Source organism: Pseudophryne corroboree, chromosome 2 (genome assembly GCF_028390025.1).
Source record: "Pseudophryne corroboree isolate aPseCor3 chromosome 2, aPseCor3.hap2, whole genome shotgun sequence".
Taxonomy (NCBI): Eukaryota; Metazoa; Chordata; class Amphibia; order Anura; family Myobatrachidae; genus Pseudophryne; species Pseudophryne corroboree.
The window spans coordinates 564,814,850-564,841,914 of NC_086445.1; the positions used below are offsets into that span (position 1 = coordinate 564,814,850).

At 40.8% G+C, this 27,065-nt stretch overlaps 1 protein-coding gene across 1 annotated transcript in view; it reads left to right on the forward strand.

Annotated features, from left to right (window-relative positions):
• GRIK3 (glutamate ionotropic receptor kainate type subunit 3) overlaps positions 1-27,065 on the forward strand; it is a 982,272-nt gene that overhangs the window by 503,810 nt on the left and 451,397 nt on the right. The window contains exons 6-7 of the mRNA XM_063954369.1: positions 16,282-16,455; positions 20,375-20,518. Coding sequence (XP_063810439.1) covers positions 16,282-16,455; positions 20,375-20,518 — 318 coding nt within the window. The remainder of the gene's footprint in view (positions 1-16,281; positions 16,456-20,374; positions 20,519-27,065) is intronic.

A 27,065-nucleotide genomic window follows, 5' to 3' on the forward strand; every position in this document is an offset into this window, starting at 1 on the left:
TGTGTCTGCTGCTAATATATAGACTGGTTGATAAAGAGATAGTATACTCGTAACTAGTATGTATGTATAAAGAAAGAAAAAAAAAACACGGTTAGGTGGTATATACAATTATGGACGGGCTGCCGAGTGCCGACACAGAGGTAGCCACAGCCGTGAACTACCGCACTGTACTGTGTCTGCTGCTAATATAGACTGGTTGATAAAGAGATAGTATACTCGTAACTAGTATGACTATAAAGAAAGAAAAAAAAACCACGGTTAGGTGGTATATACAATTATGGACGGCTGCCGAGTGCCGACACAGAGGTAGCCACAGCCGTGAACTACCGCACTGTACTGTGTCTGCTGCTAATATATAGACTGGTTGATAAAGAGATAGTATACTCGTAACTAGTATGTATGTATAAAGAAAGAAAAAAAAAACACGGTTAGGTGGTATATACAATTATGGACGGGCTGCCGAGTGCCGACACAGAGGTAGCCACAGCCGTGAACTACCGCACTGTACTGTGTCTGCTGCTAATATAGACTGGTTGATAAAGAGATAGTATACTCGTAACTAGTATGACTATAAAGAAAGAAAAAAAAACCACGGTTAGGTGGTATATACAATTATGGACGGCTGCCGAGTGCCGACACAGAGGTAGCCACAGCCGTGAACTACCGCACTGTACTGTGTCTGCTGCTAATATATAGACTGGTTGATAAAGAGATAGTATACTCGTAACTAGTATGTATGTATAAAGAAAGAAAAAAAAAACACGGTTAGGTGGTATATACAATTATGGACGGGCTGCCGAGTGCCGACACAGAGGTAGCCACAGCCGTGAACTACCGCACTGTACTGTGTCTGCTGCTAATATAGACTGGTTGATAAAGAGATAGTATACTCGTAACTAGTATGACTATAAAGAAAGAAAAAAAAACCACGGTTAGGTGGTATATACAATTATGGATGGGCTGCCGAGTGCCGACACAGAGGTAGCCACAGCCGTGAACTACCGCACTGTACTGTGTCTGCTGCTAATATATAGACTGGTTGATAAAGAGATAGTATACTCGTAACTAGTATGACTATAAAGAAAGAAAAAAAAACCACGGTTAGGTGGTATATACAATTATGGACGGCTGCCGAGTGCCGACACAGAGGTAGCCACAGCCGTGAACTACCGCACTGTACTGTGTCTGCTGCTAATATATAGACTGGTTGATAAAGAGATAGTATACTCGTAACTAGTATGTATGTATAAAGAAAGAAAAAAAAACCACGGTTAGGTGGTATATACAATTATGGACGGGCTGCCGAGTGCCGACACAGAGGTAGCCACAGCCGTGAACTACCGCACTGTACTGTGTCTGCTGCTAATATAGACTGGTTGATAAAGAGATAGTATACTCGTAACTAGTATGACTATAAAGAAAGAAAAAAAAACCACGGTTAGGTGGTATATACAATTATGGACGGCTGCCGAGTGCCGACACAGAGGTAGCCACAGCCGTGAACTACCGCACTGTACTGTGTCTGCTGCTAATATATAGACTGGTTGATAAAGAGATAGTATACTCGTAACTAGTATGTATGTATAAAGAAAGAAAAAAAAAACACGGTTAGGTGGTATATACAATTATGGACGGGCTGCCGAGTGCCGACACAGAGGTAGCCACAGCCGTGAACTACCGCACTGTACTGTGTCTGCTGCTAATATAGACTGGTTGATAAAGAGATAGTATACTCGTAACTAGTATGACTATAAAGAAAGAAAAAAAAACCACGGTTAGGTGGTATATACAATTATGGATGGGCTGCCGAGTGCCGACACAGAGGTAGCCACAGCCGTGAACTACCGCACTGTACTGTGTCTGCTGCTAATATATAGACTGGTTGATAAAGAGATAGTATACTCGTAACTAGTATGACTATAAAGAAAGAAAAAAAAACCACGGTTAGGTGGTATATACAATTATGGACGGCTGCCGAGTGCCGACACAGAGGTAGCCACAGCCGTGAACTACCGCACTGTACTGTGTCTGCTGCTAATATATAGACTGGTTGATAAAGAGATAGTATACTCGTAACTAGTATGTATGTATAAAGAAAGAAAAAAAAACCACGGTTAGGTGGTATATACAATTATGGACGGGCTGCCGAGTGCCGACACAGAGGTAGCCACAGCCGTGAACTACCGCACTGTACTGTGTCTGCTGCTAATATAGACTGGTTGATAAAGAGATAGTATACTCGTAACTAGTATGACTATAAAGAAAGAAAAAAAAACCACGGTTAGGTGGTATATACAATTATGGACGGCTGCCGAGTGCCGACACAGAGGTAGCCACAGCCGTGAACTACCGCACTGTACTGTGTCTGCTGCTAATATATAGACTGGTTGATAAAGAGATAGTATACTCGTAACTAGTATGTATGTATAAAGAAAGAAAAAAAAAACACGGTTAGGTGGTATATACAATTATGGACGGGCTGCCGAGTGCCGACACAGAGGTAGCCACAGCCGTGAACTACCGCACTGTACTGTGTCTGCTGCTAATATAGACTGGTTGATAAAGAGATAGTATACTCGTAACTAGTATGACTATAAAGAAAGAAAAAAAAACCACGGTTAGGTGGTATATACAATTATGGATGGGCTGCCGAGTGCCGACACAGAGGTAGCCACAGCCGTGAACTACCGCACTGTACTGTGTCTGCTGCTAATATATAGACTGGTTGATAAAGAGATAGTATACTCGTAACTAGTATGACTATAAAGAAAGAAAAAAAAACCACGGTTAGGTGGTATATACAATTATGGACGGCTGCCGAGTGCCGACACAGAGGTAGCCACAGCCGTGAACTACCGCACTGTACTGTGTCTGCTGCTAATATATAGACTGGTTGATAAAGAGATAGTATACTCGTAACTAGTATGTATGTATAAAGAAAGAAAAAAAAAACACGGTTAGGTGGTATATACAATTATGGACGGGCTGCCGAGTGCCGACACAGAGGTAGCCACAGCCGTGAACTACCGCACTGTACTGTGTCTGCTGCTAATATAGACTGGTTGATAAAGAGATAGTATACTCGTAACTAGTATGACTATAAAGAAAGAAAAAAAAACCACGGTTAGGTGGTATATACAATTATGGATGGGCTGCCGAGTGCCGACACAGAGGTAGCCACAGCCGTGAACTACCGCACTGTACTGTGTCTGCTGCTAATATATAGACTGGTTGATAAAGAGATAGTATACTCGTAACTAGTATGTATGTATAAAGAAAGAAAAAAAAACCACGGTTAGGTGGTATATACAATTATGGACGGGCTGCCGAGTGCCGACACAGAGGTAGCCACAGCCGTGAACTACCGCACTGTACTGTGTCTGCTGCTAATATAGACTGGTTGATAAAGAGATAGTATACTCGTAACTAGTATGTATGTATAAAGAAAGAAAGAAAAACCACGGTTAGGTGGTATATACAATTATGGACGGGCTGCCGAGTGCCGACACAGAGGTAGCCACAGCCGTGAACTACCGCACTGTACTGTGTCTGCTGCTAATATATAGACTGGTTGATAAAGAGATAGTATACTCGTAACTAGTATGTATGTATAAAGAAAGAAAAAAAAACCACGGTTAGGTGGTATATACAATTATGGACGGGCTGCCGAGTGCCGACACAGAGGTAGCCACAGCCGTGAACTACCGCACTGTACTGTGTCTGCTGCTAATATATAGACTGGTTGATAAAGAGATAGTATACTCGTAACTAGTATGTATGTATAAAGAAAGAAAAAAAAACCACGGTTAGGTGGTATATACAATTATGGACGGGCTGCCGAGTGCCGACACAGAGGTAGCCACAGCCGTGAACTACCGCACTGTACTGTGTCTGCTGCTAATATAGACTGGTTGATAAAGAGATAGTATACTCGTAACTAGTATGTATGTATAAAGAAAGAAAAAAAAACCACGGTTAGGTGGTATATACAATTATGGACGGGCTGCCGAGTGCCGACACAGAGGTAGCCACAGCCGTGAACTACCGCACTGTACTGTGTCTGCTGCTAATATAGACTGGTTGATAAAGAGATAGTATACTTGTAACTAGTATGACTATAAAGAAAGAAAAAAAAACCACGGTTAGGTGGTATATACAATTATGGACGGGCTGCCGAGTGCCGACACAGAGGTAGCCACAGCCGTGAACTACCGCACTGTACTGTGTCTGCTGCTAATATAGACTGGTTGATAAAGAGATAGTATACTACTAATATTATATATACTGGTGGTCAGGTCACTGGTCACTAGTCACACTGGCAGTGGCACTCCTGCAGCAAAAGTGTGCACTGTTTAATTTTAATATAATATTATGTACTCCTGGCTCCTGCTATAACCTATAACTGGCACTGCAGTGCTCCCCAGTCTCCCCCACAATTATAAGTTGTGTGAGCTGAGCACAGTCAGATATATATATACATTGATGCAGCACACTGGGCTGAGCAGTGCACACAGATATGGTATGTGACTGAGTCACTGTGTGTATAGTTTTTTTCAGGCAGAGAACGGATATATTAAATAAAACAAACAACTGCACTGTCTGGTGGTCACTGTGGTCGTCAGTCACTAAACTCTGCACTCTCTTCTACAGTATCACAGCCTCAGGTCAATCTCTCTCTCTCTCTCTCTCTCAACCCTAATCTAAATGGAGAGGACGCCAGCCACGTCCTCTCCCTATCAATCTCAATGCACGTGTGAAAATGGCGGCGACGCGCGGCTCCTTATATAGAATCCGAGTCTCGCGAGAATCCGACAGCGTCATGATGACGTTCGGGCGCGCTCGGGTTAACCGAGCAAGGCGGGAGGATCCGAGTCTGCTCGGACCCGTGAAAAAAACATGAAGTTCGTGCGGGTTCGGATTCAGAGAAACCGAACCCGCTCATCTCTAATACATACGCGACATATATTTGTATGCTCCTTATTGTTTTCCATCCCCCCATCTGTATGTTCATTACTGACCCGCATACAGAGACATCCTTTAGTTTTTTCCTAGATGAAGTCAGTGGTGCCCTCCAGTGGCCGGCGCCCCTAGGCAGCTGCCGCTAATAGTAGAGCCGGGCCTGACTGCCCTCAATATAGCATTGGGATTAACCTGTCTGGATTCTGGACAGTCTGGTGGATTTATAATACGCCTAAAAAGCATTTAATTAGGTCTCATACTAGAAACCATGGTTTTAGTGTCACCCCCTGTGATGCAATGCAATCTTTATAGAATGCATATAGTGCTATTGTGGATACAATCTGTAGGATCTGCACCTGTCAGCAACTGTACCATGGAGCTGTTCTCCTGTGCTGGCATTACAATTTCTATAATGTCATCTTGCAATTGCAATTACTGTTTGATAGTATCCAATCATTATAATGGAAAAAGAAGTAGTAATTGGATTTGTATCAATATATTTCAATAAGATAAAACCTAAATACATGTAAATTAAAATGAATTACAATTGATTTTTAAGGCTGCAAGCTAATAAATATCTCAAAAATGGCAACCAGAAATATGAGATAATATTATTGAGGTCCCCTTATTTTCATATAGATCGAATCATTAATATTGTATCAGAGTTTCCATAGCATAAACATTTACTATACATTACTACAGTATCAGTGATTTTTGAAGAGAAGAGTGGAAGATCCACACTGCAAGTCCCCACAGAGAATTTGCTTAATTCTTAGATACGGCTAAGTATCATATTTTATTATCGCTTTTTATACATGAAACTGCAATTATTTATTGCCTTCTGTTGCATTTATAAATTATTTATATTAACTTACAATTTTTGTATACTGTATGCCAATTACTGTTTATACTGTATATTCCATACATCTAGTAGTTTATATATTGCATGCATGGGGAAACCTGCTGTACAGTAGAGCTATGCACAGACCCCCGTGTTTTGATTTTGGTTCTAATTCACCATTATGGTTTGGTTTTGGTTTGAATTCAGATGTTAGTTCAATAAATAAAAATCAATTGAAAAATATCAATAGTCATTGATTAAAATCGATAAAAACTACTAAAATCATGCAATTGAAAACCTGAAATTCAGTTTTAAAATCCAAATTTCACACTGTGGGAAGGTCTGAACTGGGAATTGGTTTGAATAGGAATCTCCTTGGTAAATCTGGACCAGGTTTTGATTCGGATCACAAAATTCGGGTGGATTCTGATTTGTGGAGAACCGAACCACACATCTCTACTGTACAGTGAGCTCCACACATTAGTAAAATGCTAGTAATATATGCATCTGTAAATTATTTGATGTGTTTTTACCAGTGTTTCAAACAACAAAATGGCACTTGGTATGAGGCCTAATATTGGGGGTAATTCCAAGTTGATCGCAGCAGGATTTTTGATAGCAACTGGGCAAAACCATGTGCACTGCAGGGGAGACAGATATAACATGTGCAGAGAGAGTTAGATTTGGGTGTGGTGTGTTCAATCTGCAATCTAATTTGCAGTGTAAAAATAAAGCAGCCAGTATTTACCCTGCACAGAAATAAAATAACCCACCCAAATCTAACTTTTTCTGCACATGTTATATCTGCCTCCCCTGCAGTGCACATGGTTTTGCCCAGTTGCTATCAAAAATCCTGCTGCGATCAACTTGGAATTACCCCCATTGTCTGCAGAAGCTTGAAATTTGCAATGATCTTCCCCACTGCATGATTTAGCCATCAATGATTTAGTATTCTACATTGTAAGCCAAGAAAAAAGCAGTTTCTGCTGTCTGTGTGGCATTTGGCAGCATAAGCATCATTTCCTTTTCTAGTGAGACCACAGCAACTATGTTCTTCAACGCCTACAGGGACAGGGGTACCTTTTACATTTGTTGCCTGAGGCAGCATCAGAAATGGCATCCTTTTTATCCTTTAGAAAAACGGCAATAAACATCTGTAAATGAGTACTGTACGCTATAAAAGACAAATGTTACCACTTTAATCTTTATTATAGCTACCAATAAAACGTAAGTCACTAATTTAGAAGTTTCTGGGAAGAAAATTTGCATTATTTTAATTCATTATATTTTACTATCCCCAAAACCTGCTGTCTGATACAGCTGTCCTAGTTTATATTATCATAGCACCCATGTTTGCTGTGACATAATAAATGTACAGATAGCGTCTATAGGCATTTTTTTCCAATTATTGTTCAATGTTCTATTTGTAAGGGATCCCTGACATTATAACATTCATAGAGGGTAAATGGATACATTCCGTGGTTTGAGCGTTTTACTGGATATTTTTGTAACTTACTCAAGGAGTGTTTTTTTTTTTTTTTTATTGAAACTCCTGGCAAAGATTAACAATGGTGGTGAATTATCTACGTGTTTAATATCTGCCCTATGAAGGACATACTTTTTTCAGACTGTAAAGGTCATTTATGAAACACACAGAGCTTTTATATTTGCTATAATTAGCATATTGTCTGCTTGTGCTGCCAGAGGTGCACTTCCTGTTTCTGGAATACCTCTGGAAAATCAATTTATGCCTACTGTTGCACTATTCCAGATCTGATTGGAAATGTACATGGTGGTGAGAGTAAAAAACATTTCTTTAGAGTACTGTACATCCTTCTCCCACTTTATGCCCACTCTGTTTATTCATTGGTACTTTTCCATTTGTTTCCTATCTTAGTTTAGCTTAATTTATTTGCCAAATAATCATGAGGATGTGCCATATCAGTTTGCTGTTTTATAATGACATTTTTTTCATTGGTAGAAAGGCATTTGCATACCTCATGTACAGTGTGACTAGTGCAAAGGGTGTCCCATTGAAAACATAGGCCAGAACGTGATTTCTACTATCTCTGAGTATGTGGAAAAGAACAAACTTGGTAGGGAGAAAAAGGCTCTGGGCTATATTTACAAAGCCGCAGCATTACATTCAGTGTAACGACTGCCATTGTTTACACTACTCATGAAGTAGGCAGTCCAGGTGGCTATTTGCGTCATCGTGTCCCTCTGCCCCACTATGATGAAATCTCAGCACCATACCCCCTGCACTAACCAGCTTTCTTTTCTATGCCCCATGGAACCTCCCATCTAGCTGTCTTATTCCCTTACTAATTACCCAGGATGGGCCTAACACTACCAAGAAGGATACTCCCACCTGCCATCACAAGGTAAGGCACTGCCCCCACAGGGTCTGCCACCGGCTGAGGGTCAAACAACACAAATGGTGCCTTGCAATTAGTTGTATTTTATTAACATTTTTTTGTAAGGAGCATGACCATGCCCCACCCCCACATGGTATACAGTAATATAGTATTAATAATTAACACTATAGTAGAGGCTGTAGGGGAGAGAGTCTGAAACAATTTATCTCATATAAATAATGAGTGGTTAGGAAAAGTTGAAATATGTATACTGTGGTGAGAGGGCTTGTGTCTCACCACAATTGCCCACGTTCTGGTGGTATCAGCTCCCTCCAAGGGAGAAGAAAACAAAACATGCACATTCTGCACCTGTAGTGAAGGTTTATAATTCCAGGATTTCTAAATTGCACAGCTACAGCTGGAGAAACAGAGGTCCAGGTTTTCCAGCTTAACCAGAGATAGCAGGAAGCCAGGTGCAGGAGAGGGGTTTAAAACTCCCAAACACTCACAGTGCATTGCGCTGATGCCTATTAGGGGCCAGTGAGCAGGGTCCAGTTTATAGCGCCAGGGTGTCTGGACATTGGCTGTGCCAGGAGAGCATGGCATGTGTGGCTGAAAGCCACTGCAGCAGAATGACATTTGAGCATGGGAAGTGCTAGGACCTTTTTTTTTGTCTGTTTATTTTCTGTATGTACCTGTTTGACCAGGCCCAAGCCTGAGTATGCTGTTCTACAGTGTCTGATGCCAGTAAAGATACTGTGGTTGTGACTGGAATACCTGCCTGTGAGTCCTTATTTACAGTACCCGTGATACAATACATACATATTATAGCCAGTAGGAGACAGAACTGAGCTTTCTAAGCACACACATTCATCCACCTCATGTTACGACACCTATTCTTTTTGATCTGATGAACGAATTGAGTTGTCAAGAGCCACACACACAGAGCAGGACAAGCTGCTGATATTTTGCACATGCAACAGCTCCATTCCTTCCCTTATACTGCATGTTGTGGTTGAAGTTCTATTAAAATTATATTATATACAATTGCCATGGTGGTCGTGATTGGAGCTGTTGCCTGGGGTTTTAGAAGGTTTACGAGCAACTGGAAACTCCCCTTGCATATATTTGTCCTCAAGAAAATCTTTCATATGAAGTGTATTATCTTTTCTCTTCATATTTTCGAGAAAAGTAGTTATGAAAAAGGTTGATCCCTCTTCCCCAACCCAATTTTTTTTCTAGTTGGGGGCAATCTTAGCCCCGATGCCAACTCTGTTATGGTATAATGCCAGCACTTATCAGAGATTATGCTTCAGGTGCCCCAGACACCCAAAGCATAAGCCTTGATAAACAGACACCGGTGCAGCGATAACACATGGGATTGGGGAATTATCCCCATACCTATGTGTTTTCGTGTGATCGTGGGTACAATTTCAGCTGCTAAAAATGGCCTCTAATTGGATACCGTGAAAATGACCATTGGTCATTAATCATCATATCCTGCCAAAATCGCATCAGAGCTAATAGGATACCACCCTAAAACTAAATATGACCTGCTATGAAGAAAATATGACTGTATTGCACTTATTTGTTCTTGTTGTAATATAGTGCACTCAGTGCCTTGTCTCCTGTGTATACATTATACTGGGAGCACATCCTTTAGTGTTTACCCTCTAGTGCTAGAGCATCAGGGAGGTGGAGACTGATGACACAGTTCCTCCTGCAGTAGAGAGAGATAGAGAGAGAGTTCCTCCTGCAGTGAAGAGGGAGACACAGTTCCTCCTGCAGTGGAGAGAGAAAGATGGTTCCTCCTGTAGCGTGTGTCGCACTGCCTGAGCAGGATGGAGACCAGTGGACCATGTTTGTTCCTTCCAATGGGAGTCAGTCTGCACGATGTGCAGCCTTTCATCCCATACTGTCAGAGTTACTACCTTACCACAGCCACATGACGTATAGCTATAAGTACCGCGCTTTCACTGTACCTGCTTGTTATATATATGAGCAAGTTACTGCTGCTGCAGAACATCTTCTGCATTAACAAGTGTTGTCTTTGTATGTTAATAAACCAGCATTCTGGTTAACTATCAATTGTGTGGATTAACATCACTATCAAACACTGCAACACTCTGCCAACAGGTTATGGGCCCAGCCCCGCATGTTTGAGTAATAGCTTAGAACAGAGGTACATAGAACAAAAGTACAACAGATTAATTTAAAGAAACATTTTATTAAAATGCTGAGAAGATGCATAGCACAGGGCATAGCATGAAGTATGCAGAACTGAAAAGTTCAGAGAACTACACTACATGGAAGTTTGCCATGGACATGCAGCTTAAGCAGGAAAAATTGTGAAAGGTCACTATAGACCCAGGAGAAGGTCCTAACCCAGATGATGTAGACAGAGCCATCGGCACAATAGGTTTAGCTGTGGAGCAGCATGTTTATTCTGTATTCAGTGGGAAAGTGTCAGCTAAGGACATGTGGACAGCCCTACAAAAGGGGTATGAGGACAGAGGTCTGATGAGAAGGATAAGTTTGAGACGCATGCTATATGAGACAAAATTGAGTGCCTGCAAGGACATGAATGATTACATTGATAAGATATTGTCAATAGCTCAGCAGTTTGGATCTGTGGGGGCACAGGTGGACGAGGAGGAAGTGGCAATCTGACGCCAGAATTTGATTTTTTGGTAGTTGCTTTGGAGTGTAATGATATTAAGCTGACAACAGAAATTGTAAAGGCTAAGCTACTGCAGTTAAAAGGATGTATTCTTGTCGAGACCATACCTGAGGGTTCTGCCTTACTCACAAAAGGGTCAAAGTCCAAACAGATCAAGATCAAGTGTTTTGCGTGTCACAAGCTGGGGCATAAGGCTTCAGATTGTATGTTGATAAATTCCAGTGGTGCGCAGAAACAGCATGACAAACCAAACGAGTCAGCACTGAATATAGCAGATAGTCACAAGAAGGATTGCTGGTAGAAGGACTCGGGGGCCACTAGGCATTTTAGTTGCAATCAGCATTGGTTTAGTTCTTTAACACTGTGTGAACCCACTACAGTAAAAGGGATTGGAAATAAAATCCTTACGGCATCACAAGTTGGGACAATCACAGTGCGTTTAAGAATTGGAGGAGAAACAGTTGTTACAGATAACCAAGATGTATTATTCGTGCCAGATTTGGGAAGTAATATCATTGCTATCAGTGTCCTAGAGAAAAAGGGTTACAGAGTCTAGTTTGCGAAGGGCAAGCGTATGGTGCAAAATAAGAGGGACTGTAATTGCTTCAGCAACCCAGTGCAACCAACTACAGTGTATATGTCCTGGACACTGAGGAGTGTTCTGCAATGATGGCTACTGATACAAACCAATCAATGGAGCTGTGGCACAAATGTATGGGTATTGTAGGATATGACAACATCCAGAAACTGCTAGATGGAATGGTAACAGGGATCAACGTGAGTAACAATGAAAGATCTATGTGTGAGAGCTATATAAAAGGAAAGCAAACTCGCAACCCATTTCCAAAGTCAGTAGAGCAGAGACACCACTAGCTCTAGTACACACCGATGTATGTGGTCCAATGGATGTGGAATCAATCAGTGGCTACACATATTTCATGACTCTCATTGATGACGCCACAAGAATGACATATGTATATTTTATAAAGAAATGAGTGAAGTTGTCAACAATACAAAAACCTGCTGGAGACTCAGACGGGTCTGAAATGAAAGGTTTTGAGATCCGACAATGGTGGAGAGTATGACAACACGCATTCCTTAAAAAATATGGCATAAAGCATCAGCTAACAATTGCCTACACACCAGAACAAAATGACATGAGTGAACAGGCAAACCGCACAATTGTTGAGAGAGCATGGACTATGTTAAGTGACACGGCCTGGAAAAAAGATTTTGGGCAGAAGCAGTATATACTGCAGTATACCTAAAATATTGTGCACCTACAGTAGTTGTAAAAGATAAAACGCCACTGGAGGCGTTGTCCAATAAAAAGCCAAGTGTCAGTCATCATCGTGCCTTCGGGAGCAAATCTTTTGCACATATACCTAAGGAGAAAAGGAGAAAGCTAGATCAAAAATCAATAGGTTGTATTATGCTCGGATACTGTGAAGAAAGTAAAAGATACAGATTCTGACTTTTGTGTCGCATTGCCTGAGTGCGACGGAGAGCAGTGGGTGGTGTGTGTTCCTTCCAACGGGCATCAGTCTGCACGGATGTGAAGCCTTCCATCCCATACTGTCAGAGTCACTACCTTAACACAGCCACATGACGTATAGCGATAAGTACCGCACTTTCACTGTACTAGCCTGTTATATATATATGAGTGAGTTACTGCTGCTGCAGAACATCTTCTGCATTAACAAGTGTTGTCTTTGTATGTTAATAAACCAGCGTTCTGGTTAACTATCAATTGTGTGGATTAACATCACTATCAAACACCGCAACACTCAGCCAACAGTTCTAACAGGTTGCAGTTAAAATTCTGGCTGTCGGGATCCTGGCGTTCAGGATACCAATGCCGAAATCCCGACAGCCGCCAATACAGACAGCCGGAATCCCGACGCACCAGGGCTATTCCCACTTGTGGGTATCCACGACACCCATGTCGTGGGAATAGATCCTCTGGCGAGTGCAGGGGACTCTTAGTGCTCGCCCCGGTGCTGGCATTCTAGAAGATAGGATGCCGCTGTCAGTATATTGACAGCTGGCATCCCGTCCACTGGTAAAAATCACATGTATTCCGTTCTAACAAACATAAGGCATTAATTTGTATACGTTACATGGGAGCACTACTGTAAGTCAGACTCCGTGTGTAACACATTCTCAGCCTACTGAGCCTAGATTGCTAAACATATAGTTAAAGATATGCAAACTTCTCAAGGGAATTTTAGTGAAATGTTCTTCAGCAAAATCCATTAAACTGTTTGCAAAGTTATGACTGAAAAATTGACTAAAATGAAAACTGAGATCCACTGACTAAATCTTGACTAAAACAAAGCAAAAGCAAAAGACTAAAATGTGACTTTAAACCAACTACAATTATAAATAAGTGACTAAGGGGGTAATTTAGACTGGATCGCTGCAGCGGCAGTGATCGCACTCTAAATCCCTTTGTGGGAGTGCGCACGCACGCCCGCACGCCCCTGGAGCCAAGTGTGCTAAATTTAGCACATCTATGATCAGGTCTGAATTAGACCCTAAGACTAGAACTAAATTGAAAATCCTTGTCAAAATGAATACTGGCTCATGTGCATTTTTTTTGCATACACTGCAAAGGAAAAATATATATATATTACTGGAAGTTAATAGTGTTTTATTAAATGCAGTTGAATATCCTTTTATACATGAACATTCTGTTTACCTATACATTCTTTCTTTGAATAGAAATAGATCAGAGATCTTTGTTAATGCCATTGGTGAACAGAGATACATTGCAAGGGTGACGTTTTAATTCACAGTTCCTTAGGGCTGTGTACTTAGCTTGTTTTGCGTGTGCCTAGGATTCAGTGGTACGAGGCCCTGGGAATCTTAATGAATTGGCCTATTATGTTATACTGAAAGCATCTAAATGCTCCCAAGTCAACACTCAGTACTTTGTGTAATCAGTTTGGCTCTGTAAAATGTAAGTTTTTGCCAAAAACCAAGGTTGCATACAGTTCAATTAATCAAACACTGGCAGATGGTACTTAACAAATGGCTTTTCAATGACTCTTGGAATATGGGCTTATCTCCTTCAGCCCCTATAATGTAAAGGGGTCATAATTTGTAATAAAGTACTGTTCTAAACTTGCAATCTTAGACAGGTTTCCAAAGGCTGTAAAGTAAATTATAGATTACACTAAGTGGGAACAGAGTTAGTTATCAATTTACTTTGAGTACTCAATAGGATCGTTGGTAAGTACAACTACATACAGTATGTTATACCCCACTTAAAATAATGACATGGATAATGCGGAGTGGGTGCAATTTGGAGTTACCTCTCTCAATAATATGCATTCTGCTAGCAATCTTGAAATGTCTTTTTAAATAATGAAGGGTCCTTTAACCCTAATACAAATATCCAGAACACTATGGAATTTGATGGCTCGCATCTAAGCATTTGTGTGTACATTGAGCCCTTAGAGTGTATACACAACAAGTGCTCAGATAGCAGCATAGCAGTGCTGATATGTATATAAAGGTAGCACACAGTGGTGAATTTACCACTAGGCACGTGCCTAAGGGTACCACTTGTTGGGGGTGGCAAAGCAGGCTGCCACTCTACCCCCCACATCCAGCCCGCTGCAGCAAGCTAGTCGGAGAAGAGAGGGAGAGTGATTTGTGTGCAGGGGGCCGGAGCTACATGGACCAACCAGGGCTGCTGGCAGTGAGAGTTTTTTGAAAAACAAAAAGCTGTCATGTTTAGCGGCTACTAACATGATGCAACCTGAAGAGGTTAACAGTTTCCTGTCCTTTTCTTTGTCATCCAGTCATCAGATTTCCTGAAGCAGCATATCACGTTATTAAACACAATAGCCAGAAATCCATCCGAGCCAAAGAATGCATTAAGATGCCTTTCTTAGCTGTGCACTTCCATTTTCCACTTTCTGTCTGGCAACCTTACACAGTTGGTTGTATGCCAAGTAAGATTAATTTTGCTAGATTACTTTTGGGTTTTAATTGCTTTAAAGATACTGTTTGATCCCTCCTAGAAGTTAAATAAAAGCTAGGTACAAGGCAATTGTAGATCCTAACCTGTAAATAAATAAATAAATAAATAAATAATGTAAAAAGTCAGACTGCAATCTTGCTGCTTAGAAATGTTGTACAGAAACATTTTCCATAGAATTCTTGTCCCCTGGAGCTGGGGTAATCTACTGCTGTCATAATTTAGACATATTTGAATAGCTTTGTCATGTTTCCAGGGAAGTGCCAACCATATTCCAGAAGGACTCGGTTACTAAACAATCCCAAAGGACACAGTGTATTACAGGTTGAGGCTATCATATCCGAAAAAAATTGAGCACGACTGATAGTAACATCTTTGCTTTCTGATGGTTCAATGTACAGAAACTTTAAAGCACAAAACTAGTAGAAATATTGTAAAAAATTACCTCCAGGCTCTATGTATAAGGTGTATATGAAACACAAATTAATTTTGTGTATGTACACAAACTTTGTTTAATACACAAAATTATTAAACTGGTTGTATAAAATGACCTACAGGCTGTGTGTATGAGGTGTATACATACTTTATGAATGCATTATGTGCTTAGACTTGGGTCCCATCCCAAAAATATCTCATTATGGTATGCTAACAAAATATGGAAAAATCCTATATCCAAAATACTTCTGGTCCCAAGCATTTTGGATATGAGAAACTCAGCCTGTATCTAAAAAAAACATTTTGATTACTTTAAACATTACTCTATCCTTAAAATTTAGTTGCCCAAAGAATCATATTCTGTAGTTTTTCCTGTAACTTATCTTATAATAGTGCCATTAAAAGTAGATAAGTAAGATTCGCAGATAAATAATACTTAGATATCTTCCATGGTTTTTCTCTTGATTTTTCTTTCTAGTTATCAAGTATTATTTATCTACGTATCTTATGTAAATTTACATTTATATTTGCAAGCGGTGTGTAGACATTGACAATCATGAAAAATATACATCATGATTTGAGAGTGCCACACAATTAGTAAATCTGAGAATATCCAGTTAAGCAGACTAAAAAGAATGTTAACACACTACAGCACCGACATCCTAAATAAAAAATAAATATTTGTAAATTCTATGTAGTGTTTTTTTAAACTAAACATCTATTTGTGTTTTTTAAAATATGTTTTGCCTTTTTAGATAAGATGTTAAAAATTCTTGTCAAATTGATGATCATAATAAAAACATCTTAGTTCTCTCTTTTCCTCCTATTACAAAATGAATATTTCCCTCCCTCAGTGAAACAAATCTTTGTTGATTGTTTTGCAGTCCGGTGTCAACCTATAGTTTTATATAGCTTGATTAAAACAAATATAGAATAAAAAGTGTAATTAGATACAATATTTATATGACTCGTTTTATTAAAGCGTATTAGTAAGACTTCAAATCTATATTTTTCTTTATAGGACCTCTACGCATTGAACATGGAGCCGTATCAATACTCTGGGGTTAATCTGACTGGGTTCCGAATACTAAATATGGAGAATCCGTTTGTTACCACCATAGCAGAGAAATGGGCAATGGAACGTTTACAAGCCCCTCCTAAGCCTGAGACTGGTCTTCTGGACGGAAAAATGACGGTACGAACAATAGGGTCAGAGCACTGGGAGTCCCACTACACAAACATAAATAAACATTAGCTATCTACTGTTGTACCTCTCAACAAAAACACTGCTTAAGTTTCCAGATTCCTCATTCTATTTACCGTAGGGGTGTAGCTAAGGATTTAGGAATGACAGATTAAAAATTGCAGACAATCTTAGCGGTTTGACTTTCTTTCTGGACAGTAATATACACAGACAGATCAGGTGAATGCTAGAGGGGAAGAGATATTTTATTGTCAGTGATTACTTGTAGAACTGCCCATACATACTCTAGTTTTGTTACAAGGTTTACAATATCACATAAAGCAATGCATTGAGTAGATAAAACAACAAATTATGGATCTGATTCTGAGGTGGGAATAAAGCAAAAAAAACAAAACATTAACTTTGCATCTTGACAAAACATTGTTGCACTGCAGGTAGGGCAGATTTAAAAGCTCAGAGGGATTTAAGCCCAGATTTATCAAGCCTTGGAGAGTGGTAAATTGCAAGGTGATAAAGTATCAACCAATCAGCTCTTAACTGTCATTGTTCAAACACAGCCTGTAACATGGCAGGTAGAAGCAGATTGGTTGGCACATTATCACCGTGTGATTTATCACTCTCCAAGGCTTGATAAATCTGGGCCTTCCTTAGATTTGAGAGGGGTGTATACAAACTTAAATCTAAATTCCAATTTAAAAATAAAGCTGTCCAGCATTGGGGACTACATGCAGAAGCAGCCAGTATTTACACCACATGCAAAAAAATGTATTTGCACTCCTTGCAGTGCGATTTGGTTTGTCCAGGTGCACAGTTATTGGCTCTGTTTTGCTTTATTCCCACTTCAGAATCAGACCCAATGTGCAATACAATATAAGTGAACCTTGGTTTACTACATTCACCATAATGATATGTTTACTGATCTGTAATGTATTTTTTACATTGTAAATAACACTCTTCAATATATATTAACATAAAAAGCCACTAAAGTGATAAAAGATAGTGACTTATATTAGCTTAAATATACAGTATAGTATAGCAAGAAATGTGAGGTGCTGTTGCTCAGTACTGAAAGATAAGAACATCTATTTCCAGGAATAAGAACAATATACAGTATCAAATTAGTGGTAACAAATTAGTTAAAAACAAAATAAAATGTATATGATTGTCAATACAGCACATAGATCCCTGGTAGTGGTTTAATATAAAGAAGTATACAGTGAAAATAAACTGCTTGATTTGGGGAGTGGTCACATAGTTCTGACATATTAGATTATTATAAAGCAGGAATAAAATATGTCAAGGGCTATACTAATGTACTATAGTGTAAATAGAGCCCATGTAAACCATTTTTTTAAGCAGAGCATCATCATATTCAGTACTGAATTATCATATATGACATAGCTCTGCCCATAAGGGAAACAAAGATGATGGAATTCAGTGCAGAGAGGGGAGGGAGCGGTGCATACATTATTTGCTAATTTTGTTGACCTGCACGCACAGCATGTCCTCAGTCTGCCATAACTTCTCCTCTGACCATACCCCAGGCTTTTGCAGAGAGGCACTCTGGATGTAAAAATGGGGGAAAGAGTGAATATGTGCTGCTGATGCAGTTAAGTGTGTAACATGTTCAAGTATGACTTAAATATTGGGTACAATACAAAATAGACAATAAAAACGATCATGAAGATATATAACCAATTATATCGGTTTTAAAGTTCAGCTGTAGAGTAATAATTAATTTCACAAAATGCTGCTCCTTCAATACTCTTCCACTTGTTATTTCCCATGTATACTTCCACTATGCTTTATTTCAGTGTTATTTTCTCACTGGATCACCTCTCAGTGTTTGTTTGTGACCATATCCATTTTTTTTTAACTTTGTAATTTCTGGTAGTACCTTTGAGGGAGTCAAACATCTAATTTTGCCAATGTAGCCTCTAGCTGTGTCTCTGTGAGGAGTGGGCTCACCTCTCTTCACAGCCTCTACAGAGTCCAGATGCCACCTAGCCTCCAGTGTTATTTATCATCTGCTCAGGATACAAACATACACAGTGGATGGATGATACATTGGCAGCCTTTGAGGTTCCAGTTCATTGGACCAATTTGCTGCAGCAATTTTGGAGCTGATTCAGAAATGGTACTCACTGTGATGCTAATTTCCCTTCCTTGGAACAGAGTGTTCTCCCATTAATGAAGCAAGCATCATCTTTTGAATTAACCAATCGGTGAACTTACCAACACCTTAAACCAGGATCAGGATTTGCAAATGCTTGTGTACAGGAATTGTGACAATCCTTTAGCTTAGCCAACATATTAGGTTCTATGTACTGTATGCACATTAAAACAGTTAAATATGTTTTTTAAATGTTAATACTAAATAAACCATTTCTAACAAAGAAAGACAGATGGAATTAAAAGAGTACTATTATGAAAAGAAGACAACCAGTAGGAATCTTTCTGATAGGTGGTTTGTGTATATGTCAGCATGAGCCTGGAATGCAGTAATTACGTATTGCTGAAAATCAGTAGAGAAAGAACATAAATGATATACAGTATACAGTATTATTATAAATGTTGGAAAAGAACATCAAAATACATTAAAATAGTCCAAACCCTACAATAGCTGATTAGATGATCATTTGTGTATTACAAAACACCTATGACACATACAAATAACATATTGCAATTAAAGGCTAAAAATAACTTTAATCATTTGGGTGTGTTCTGGACGAAAGTTTTAGCTAGGGGAACCAGCAAATGTAAAGGCATCTAGGCATGGCAATGTAGAGACACCAACAGTGGCATGAGAAGGTTACTAATAAAAGAGACAAGGATTTACAGCTATGTATTACTAGGTATGACTAATTAGCCGTGCATAGCCTGATAGTAATATCACATACATAACTGTTTATACAAGCCAGTTGCATTCACCAAAAGAACCACACAGGCATAGAGGAACTGTGCTATATAAAGTAACAGTGCAATACTGCAAGGTGTGTTCAACCCTTCAACCTTTCAGTAGTGGCACTTATTGGTAAGATAAGAGTGACAGAAGTTTGGAGGGTAAAAGCACTCTTAGCATTCCTCCCTTGCAGAGACACACACACACACACACACACACACACACACACACACACACACACACACACACACACATACTGTATTTTTAATTATTATTATTTATTTTATTTTTTTCAAATAGAAAAGCCACAGGCTCCATACAAAATGCAGATGCAATCTTAAAACAATAATGGTGGTCATTCCGAGTTGTTCGCTCGTTAACGATTTTCGCTATGCTGCGATTTGCTGCTAAATGTGCATGCACATGGTACGCAGCGTGCATGTGCTTAGTTATTTAACTAAAAACTTAGTAGATTTGCTGGTGTTCGTGCGGCGCTTTTCAGTCGCACTGCTGATCGGTGAGTGATTGACAGGAAAGGGGCGTTTCTGGGTGGTAACTGAGCGTTTTCCGGGAGTGTGCTAAAAAACGCAGGCGTGCCAGGTAAAAACGCAGGAGTGTCTGAAGAAACGGGGGATTGGCTGGCCGAACGCAGGGCATGTTTGTGACATCAAAGCAGGAACTAAACGGACTGAGGTGATCGCAATCTAGGAGTAGGTCTGGAGCTACTCAGAAACTGCAAAGAATTATTTAGTAGCAATTCTGCTAACCTTTTGTTTGCTAATCTGCTATGCTAAGATACACTCCCAGAGAGTGGCGGCCTAGCGTTTGCAATGCTGCTAAAAGCAGCTAGCGAGCGAACAACTCGGAATGAGGGCCAATATACAGTAATGACTGCTGAACAATGCAAAAATATAGATTTTATGAACTGACTTTTAGAATGGACATGAGGTTCTTTATAAAGAGTTGTGAGATTCTTCTCAACCCCAATGCCATTCCCCTTTATTTTAGACAGATGCTGCTCTGACATATGATGCGGTCCATATTGTGTCTGTTTGCTACCAGAGGGCTCCTCAGATGACAGTCAACTCATTGCAGTGCCATCGACACAAAGCCTGGAGGTTTGGCAATCGCTTCATGAATTTCATCAAAGAGGTAAGGAATTGTGGAAATCTGGAAATAAACAAACAATGTCTGATAGTAAAATAAAAGTATACCTGTAATTCTTGCATTAATGTTTTTTTTATTTTATTTTTTATTTTAAACTCTGTGGATAAGTATGTAGATTTATAATGTAATTTTAGGAGTGACATGACCAAAAGTAGACAGAATTGAACTAACCACAAACAGTGGTGGCATAAATTACCATAGGTTCTGTTCTGTTTGGGGCACTGGCCCCCACTCCATGTGTCTGTTTATTCCACATCGCTCACAATGAATAACTTGCCCTCTAGACCAGTTTTGAGTTACTTATTTTTACGCAAAGCTAGCCCATTTCATTAAGTGTATTATTAACATGCACAGTTAGCTTATGGCATGCATAGAAGGATGTCTAGGTCTTCTGTATGAGACACAACTAAAGATTAATGACACTAAAATGTATATTTTTAGCTAACAGTAACCTACAAATAAAGCAGTACTATGCATTCCAGGGACCCCCACAGTTTGGAAAAACTCACACCATATAGGAACAAGTGTGCAGGTGCACCATACACCATTCAAAGTATAACAACCGTCATATCCGAGGTTCTTGGCATATAATGGCCAATATATGAGCCTGCCCACCTACTTCACTAACCCTAACATTATAGGGTTTGCCTCTGGTGCGCAGAGGCGAACCCTTATAATGTTAGGGACCTGTCCAACGAGGTGGGCAGGCTCATATATTGGCCAATATAGGCCAAGAAACTCTGAAATGGACGGGTGGTAACTGACCGTTTTCGGGGAGTGTGTGAAAAAACGCAGGCGTGCCAGATAAAAATGCAGGAGTGGCTGGAAAAACGTAGGTGTGGCTGGCCGAACGCAGGGCGTGTTTGTGACGTGTTATGCACACCAGTGCCTGCAGGAATGTACTGGTGTCTGAACTGTTATGCACACCAGTGCCTGCAGGAATGTACTGGTGTCTGAACTGTTATGCACACCAGTGCCTGCAGGAATGTACTGGTGTCTGAACGGATAGGGATGCAAAACAAATGAACTCACAGACAGACTGGGGAATATGACATTACGTACACAGAAGGTGATAGGGTAACAAAATAAACACAAAGTGAACAGAGAAGCCCAGAGGCTAAGAAACTGGGTGTCTCCCTATTATTAGGAATGCTCAGATGAAAAAAGCAAGATGTTGTGTTTTAATACGTAGAGAACCTGAAATGCTGTTGCTAAGGGCAACAGCAAAACCCTAAAGGGTTACCAACGGGTGTGGCAGTAAATTCCTTGGTCAGAGATGGAATGATAGACACAAGGAGAGTCTCCACAAACCTAATCCTCACTTGCAGTGCACAGGTTCAGCTTACTGCCACTAAACTGAATACCTGAACACCTTGCACAGTGAGACAGGATTTAGGCAGGCAGTCTGAGAATACAGCCGCAAACCTGCTAAGTTCACAGAGTAGCAAAAGAACCCCAGCAGGTTAAACGACTGACTCCAGTCTTATTGCTAGGTCTGGATTGGCAGAGTGTAGTACCAAATCCCCAGGCCTATTTGCAGTAAGCAACAACAAATACAAAGCTACACAGTACTGGCTAACTTTCAGGAACTGACTAACCAACAAAGATTCAGCAGCATCTGCTTAACCTGAGAAGAGGCCTTATAAAGCAGGTGCTGTCCACGCCCCACTCAGACCTCACAGACTGTGAGCACAAAAACCAGCACCTGATCCCCTGCCGTGCACAGAGCCTGTAACCACTGCACAGCAAAAGACCCGAACCGGAGTATCAGCTGCGCTCAGGTTACTCCGCTAGCACTTGTCTCCCGGTTGCCATGACGACGTGGCAGCACAGGGCAGGAGACCCTAACATGACGTCAAAACAGGAACTAAATAGTCTGAAGTGATCGCAAGGTAGGAGTAGGTCTGGAGCTACTCTGAAACTGCACAATCTTTTTTTGTAGCAGTGCTGCGATCCTTTCGTTCGCACTTCTGCTAAGCTAAGATACACTCCCAGAGGGTGGCGGCTTAGCGTTTGCACTGCTGCTAAAAGCAGCTAGCGAGCGAACAACTCGGAATGAGGGCCCATGTGCACTGCAGGTGGGGCAGATATAACATATGCAGAGAGAGTTAGATTTGGGTGGGGTGTGTTCAAAATGAAATCTAAATTGCAGTTTAAAAATAAAGCAGCCAGTATTTACCCTGCACAGAAACAAAATAACCCACTCAAATCTTACTCTCTCTGCAAATGTTATATCTGCCCCACCTGCAGTGCACATGGTTTTGCCCAACTGCTAACAAATTTGCTGCTGCAATCAACTCTGAATAACCCCCTATGTCAGCTTCTCATTCATGGCTACTAACAGACTGGAGAGGTGCTGTAAAAGCTTCTCTCACTTTCTAATACAAACACTGACTGATTTTTGATCCTAATAGTGCCTTGTTATAACAACCATGTTTGCAGCTAAACTGCTGCAGACCATCAGTGCTTGGCCACAGGGGTGTTGCATGGGTGGAGCCTGTGGAGTAAGTGTGGTGCACACGACCCGAGTGTAGATGTAATTACCTTATTGGTGCAGGGAATACCCCAGTTCTTGTTATTTGGCAGTTCAGAGACACCTGCTGGGGACTCAAGGAGCAAGTAACATTAGGGCTATGCAATCAAGGTCTTTTATTATTCCACAAATGTTACAATCTGCCTGTGTACTACGTCACTGGGGTGAGAACCCCTGAATTTCTCTATGCTGTCAGACATCTGGTTAATAAACAGGTCACTTCAATAATGGTTCTGCACTTGTAACAAACACAACACGTTTAGTACAGTGGTTTCATCAACAGTAAGTGAGTTACTTTATCTATAGCTTATTTAACATATCACAACAGTGCGATTAATATTAGTATGTCCCAATCACTATTTTCGGCTAGCGACGGTATACCTTTTATTACTAACACTTGCAAGTGTGTGGTAAACAAAACCCGACCTGTGCACAGGGATTTAAGTCTCTATTTCTGTAACTAGGGTTTACACCCACAGTCACTGTCCCATTCACCGTTGCTGGGTAGCAGAATCTGCCTTTGGGCAGGTAACACAGTGTTAATGTGAGGTATGGAAGGAGAGAAGGGGAGTCACTTGTCTTTGTAATAGCCCTAGCTCAAACCTGCGGTGGTTGTGAGGGTACCCAGTACCTTCCCCAGATGTCACGGTCCCTGGCTCACACAGTATTCCTTGGTCACTGTAGTCTCGTCTAGACGTGCCCGCACAGCAGCTGCCTGTGCGTAGTAGGCCTCTGTGGAAGAGATCACTGCCTGGCTGTCTCCAATCCCGGGTCACGCTAGTGTTGGCACTATGCATTGCCACACTCAGTTCTGACCACTTGTCCCTCTCCGGGAACACCGCTGCCGCATTACTCCTGGTCCGCGCCACGTGTGTCCACACACTGGCTCTTCTGCGTGCTCTCCATACTGCAGCTGCTGCTCCTTCCCGCCATGCACAGCACACTCTCTTCACTCAGGGCAGGGGTTATCAACACAGCGGGATTCTTCTCTTCCTGCTTTACAGAGCTGAGTCTGCCTTCCCTGGGTCCTAGTGCCCCTATTGTTCCATTAACCCTGTGTTATCAGGATCTTGAATAGTCTGAGGGAATCTCTGAGGTCTCCAGGGCAATCTTGCAGGGGTCCCTGCTGGGACTGGGATACCATATAAGCACTCTGGGACAGGCTCCATTAGGAAATATGTGACTGCAGATTAGTAACACAGGGGGCATAGGCCTTCCTATATACATGCAGATGCCACCTCTCCCCTTCAACGTTACTCTTTTACACTTTCCTCAGCACCTCTGCAGCTGTTCCTTCCATTGCTGTCATACTAGAGGGCACATGGGCAGAATTCTTTTTTTTGGGGGATATTGTGTTTTTCTCTAATAAAGTTCTTCATATTGCAGCAGGGGAGGCAGTCAATTGACCGCCTTTCGGGATCCCAACGGTCAGGATACCAAAGCTGGAATCCCAACACCTGCTGAAAAACTGGCGGTCGGAGTCCTGACGGCTGGCTGGTTATCCCTCTTGGGTGGTGGTCCACACCACCACCTGGAGGGGAATAGAAACCTGTGGTGACCGAAGGTCACCACCGTCCCCAAAGCGTGGCGAACACAGCGAGCCTACTAGGGGGACACTGTGCTCACCGCTGGGATCCCGCTTATCGGGCTCCCGGCGTTGGTCTTCTGACCACCGGGATCTCGTACTGATCCCTGCAGCAGCAGGAAGATTTATCATGTTTGTGTACAGTACTAGCTTTTTATCACTATTTTAGGTGTACAGTATGTTTACAGTACTTTATATGACTTTCAGTTTGCCGATTTCATTGTGTGCACCTGTGTCTCCTCTTTATTATACATGTCTTTTATTTCTATCCGTTCGTGTATCTGTCTGCTTTTACCGCTCTTATAGCTTTCCCTCCACCTTCTTGTATCATTATCTCTTACCACTCACTTTGGGGCAGATGTATTAACCTGGAGAAGGCATAAGGAAGTGATAAACCAGTGATATGTGCAAGGTGATAAAGGCACCAGCCAATCAGATCCTAACTGTTAAGTTACATATTGGAGCTGATTGGCTGGTGCCTTTATCACCTTGCACATATCACTGGTTTATCACTTCCTTATGCCTTCTCCATGTTAATACATCTGCCCCAATGTCCCCTGTGCCCCTCACAGATCAGTTTTTCTCTTGCTCTTCTGACACCACCCACACCTTCTATTTCTGCCCTCTTCACTCCTCTTCTGTTGAAGTAAATGGCTTCAGCAGGCTACCGATCAAAAGTGACATGTACAAAATCTGATTTTAAGCATTTTTGCCCTAAAGAGCCAAACAAATCTTAACATCACGAGGTAATACTCAGTGCAGGCTTCCATGTACCTCCTTGTGTCCACTTATATGTCCTCCATGGACTGTCTAGACACTCTCTCAATCAAACACTTGAAAATCTATTTCCATAGTCTGCCCACGTCCCCTCTGGTGGTGGTGGTGGTGGTGGTGGGGTGGGGTGGGGGATAGCATGCACTTGCTCCAGGCACTATGGTTCCGCGGTATGGCTCTGCTTGAACAGAAGCCATTACAGAACTGGCAGTATACATCAATTGTGGGGTGTCCTAACAATGGACATCCTCAGGTACCATATGCTTGTACTTAGGGTGTTAGAGATTACATTTTTACTGTACATTTTCCTGCGGTTAGGATATCTATACATTACATACAGTAACAAGCTACACAGACACTCTGTGTGATGAAATTGCATCATTTAACTATGAAGCTTCATATAAGAATGTATTGCTTGTTAAGAATGTATAATATTTGATTCTATTTTAAACATTGAGTGTCATATTATGATTAAAGAGAAATGAAATGTACTGTGATTTTCATGTAAATCACAATACTATTGTAATTTGTAGGCAAATATACATTTATTTCCTTGATGAAGATTTGAGCTATCAAGCCATGCAAATGGGGGCTAGATGAGGTTAAATATTTTCTTCCATACAGCAAACTGGTGTAATGATATATATTTGCATATGAAACTGAGTCTTACATATTAAATAAACTCATAAAGCAATAGTGTCCTCTAGGGGCTGATAATATAGTTTAACAAAATAGCTTCTGAGCTGTTACAGTACATATTATATTCAAAGTTTGCATTCAGCACCATTCTCTGAAACTCAATGAAGTTTAAGATGCTAGAACAATTTTCAGAAGCAGAGAGGCATATTCATTATCCCCTCATTTCTACAAAAGTAAGTGAACAATAACATTGCACCTACTTTTGTAGAAATTAAGTAATGGGGTAATTCATTACAAAGGCAGTGCAGGAGATATTACAAAAATCTATTACTTACCTATCAGAGCCGATGCAGTATGCCGGCTCCATACAATGGTATGGGAACATTCAGTAAATTCATTAAGCTCTGAAAATACAACATTTTCAGAATATGACTGTGGGAATAGATAGACACCATCTTTAGACGATGGCAGTTCCTGGACCTCCACTCCTTGCTATGTGAATGAGATCCATGTTGCAAAAAGGGGTCCTATGGGTCCTTCTGCATGTGTTCAGTTCCCTGTGAAACCCATTAGGTATCTCCATACGCACGTGTGAACCAGTATCACTATACTACACCAAGATGCAGCAGCCTATTACTTAATTGAGTTTTCCATTTGCATTACTACAAGAAAATAGTTGCTTATTTAATTTTTAAAAGGGAAAACAGAATATTTGTGGATTTGTATTTTCTATTTGTGTCTGTATTTAATTACATTTCCCATTGAAATTGTGGAGAAATAGGGTAATGCACCATTAGCATTTACTACTGACACTGTCAAGTCACATCTCTATGCATTACAGTATTTCTATTATGTCACTATGGGAGAGGGGGGAGGAGAATACACACCTGAATGCCTGTTCTACACATGGTGAAAATGCTTCTGTTTTTCAGTTGTGCCCATCAAGCATCTAAGTAAACATGCTGTATGCATGTAAATACGTTTTGGTTTTTTTAACATTC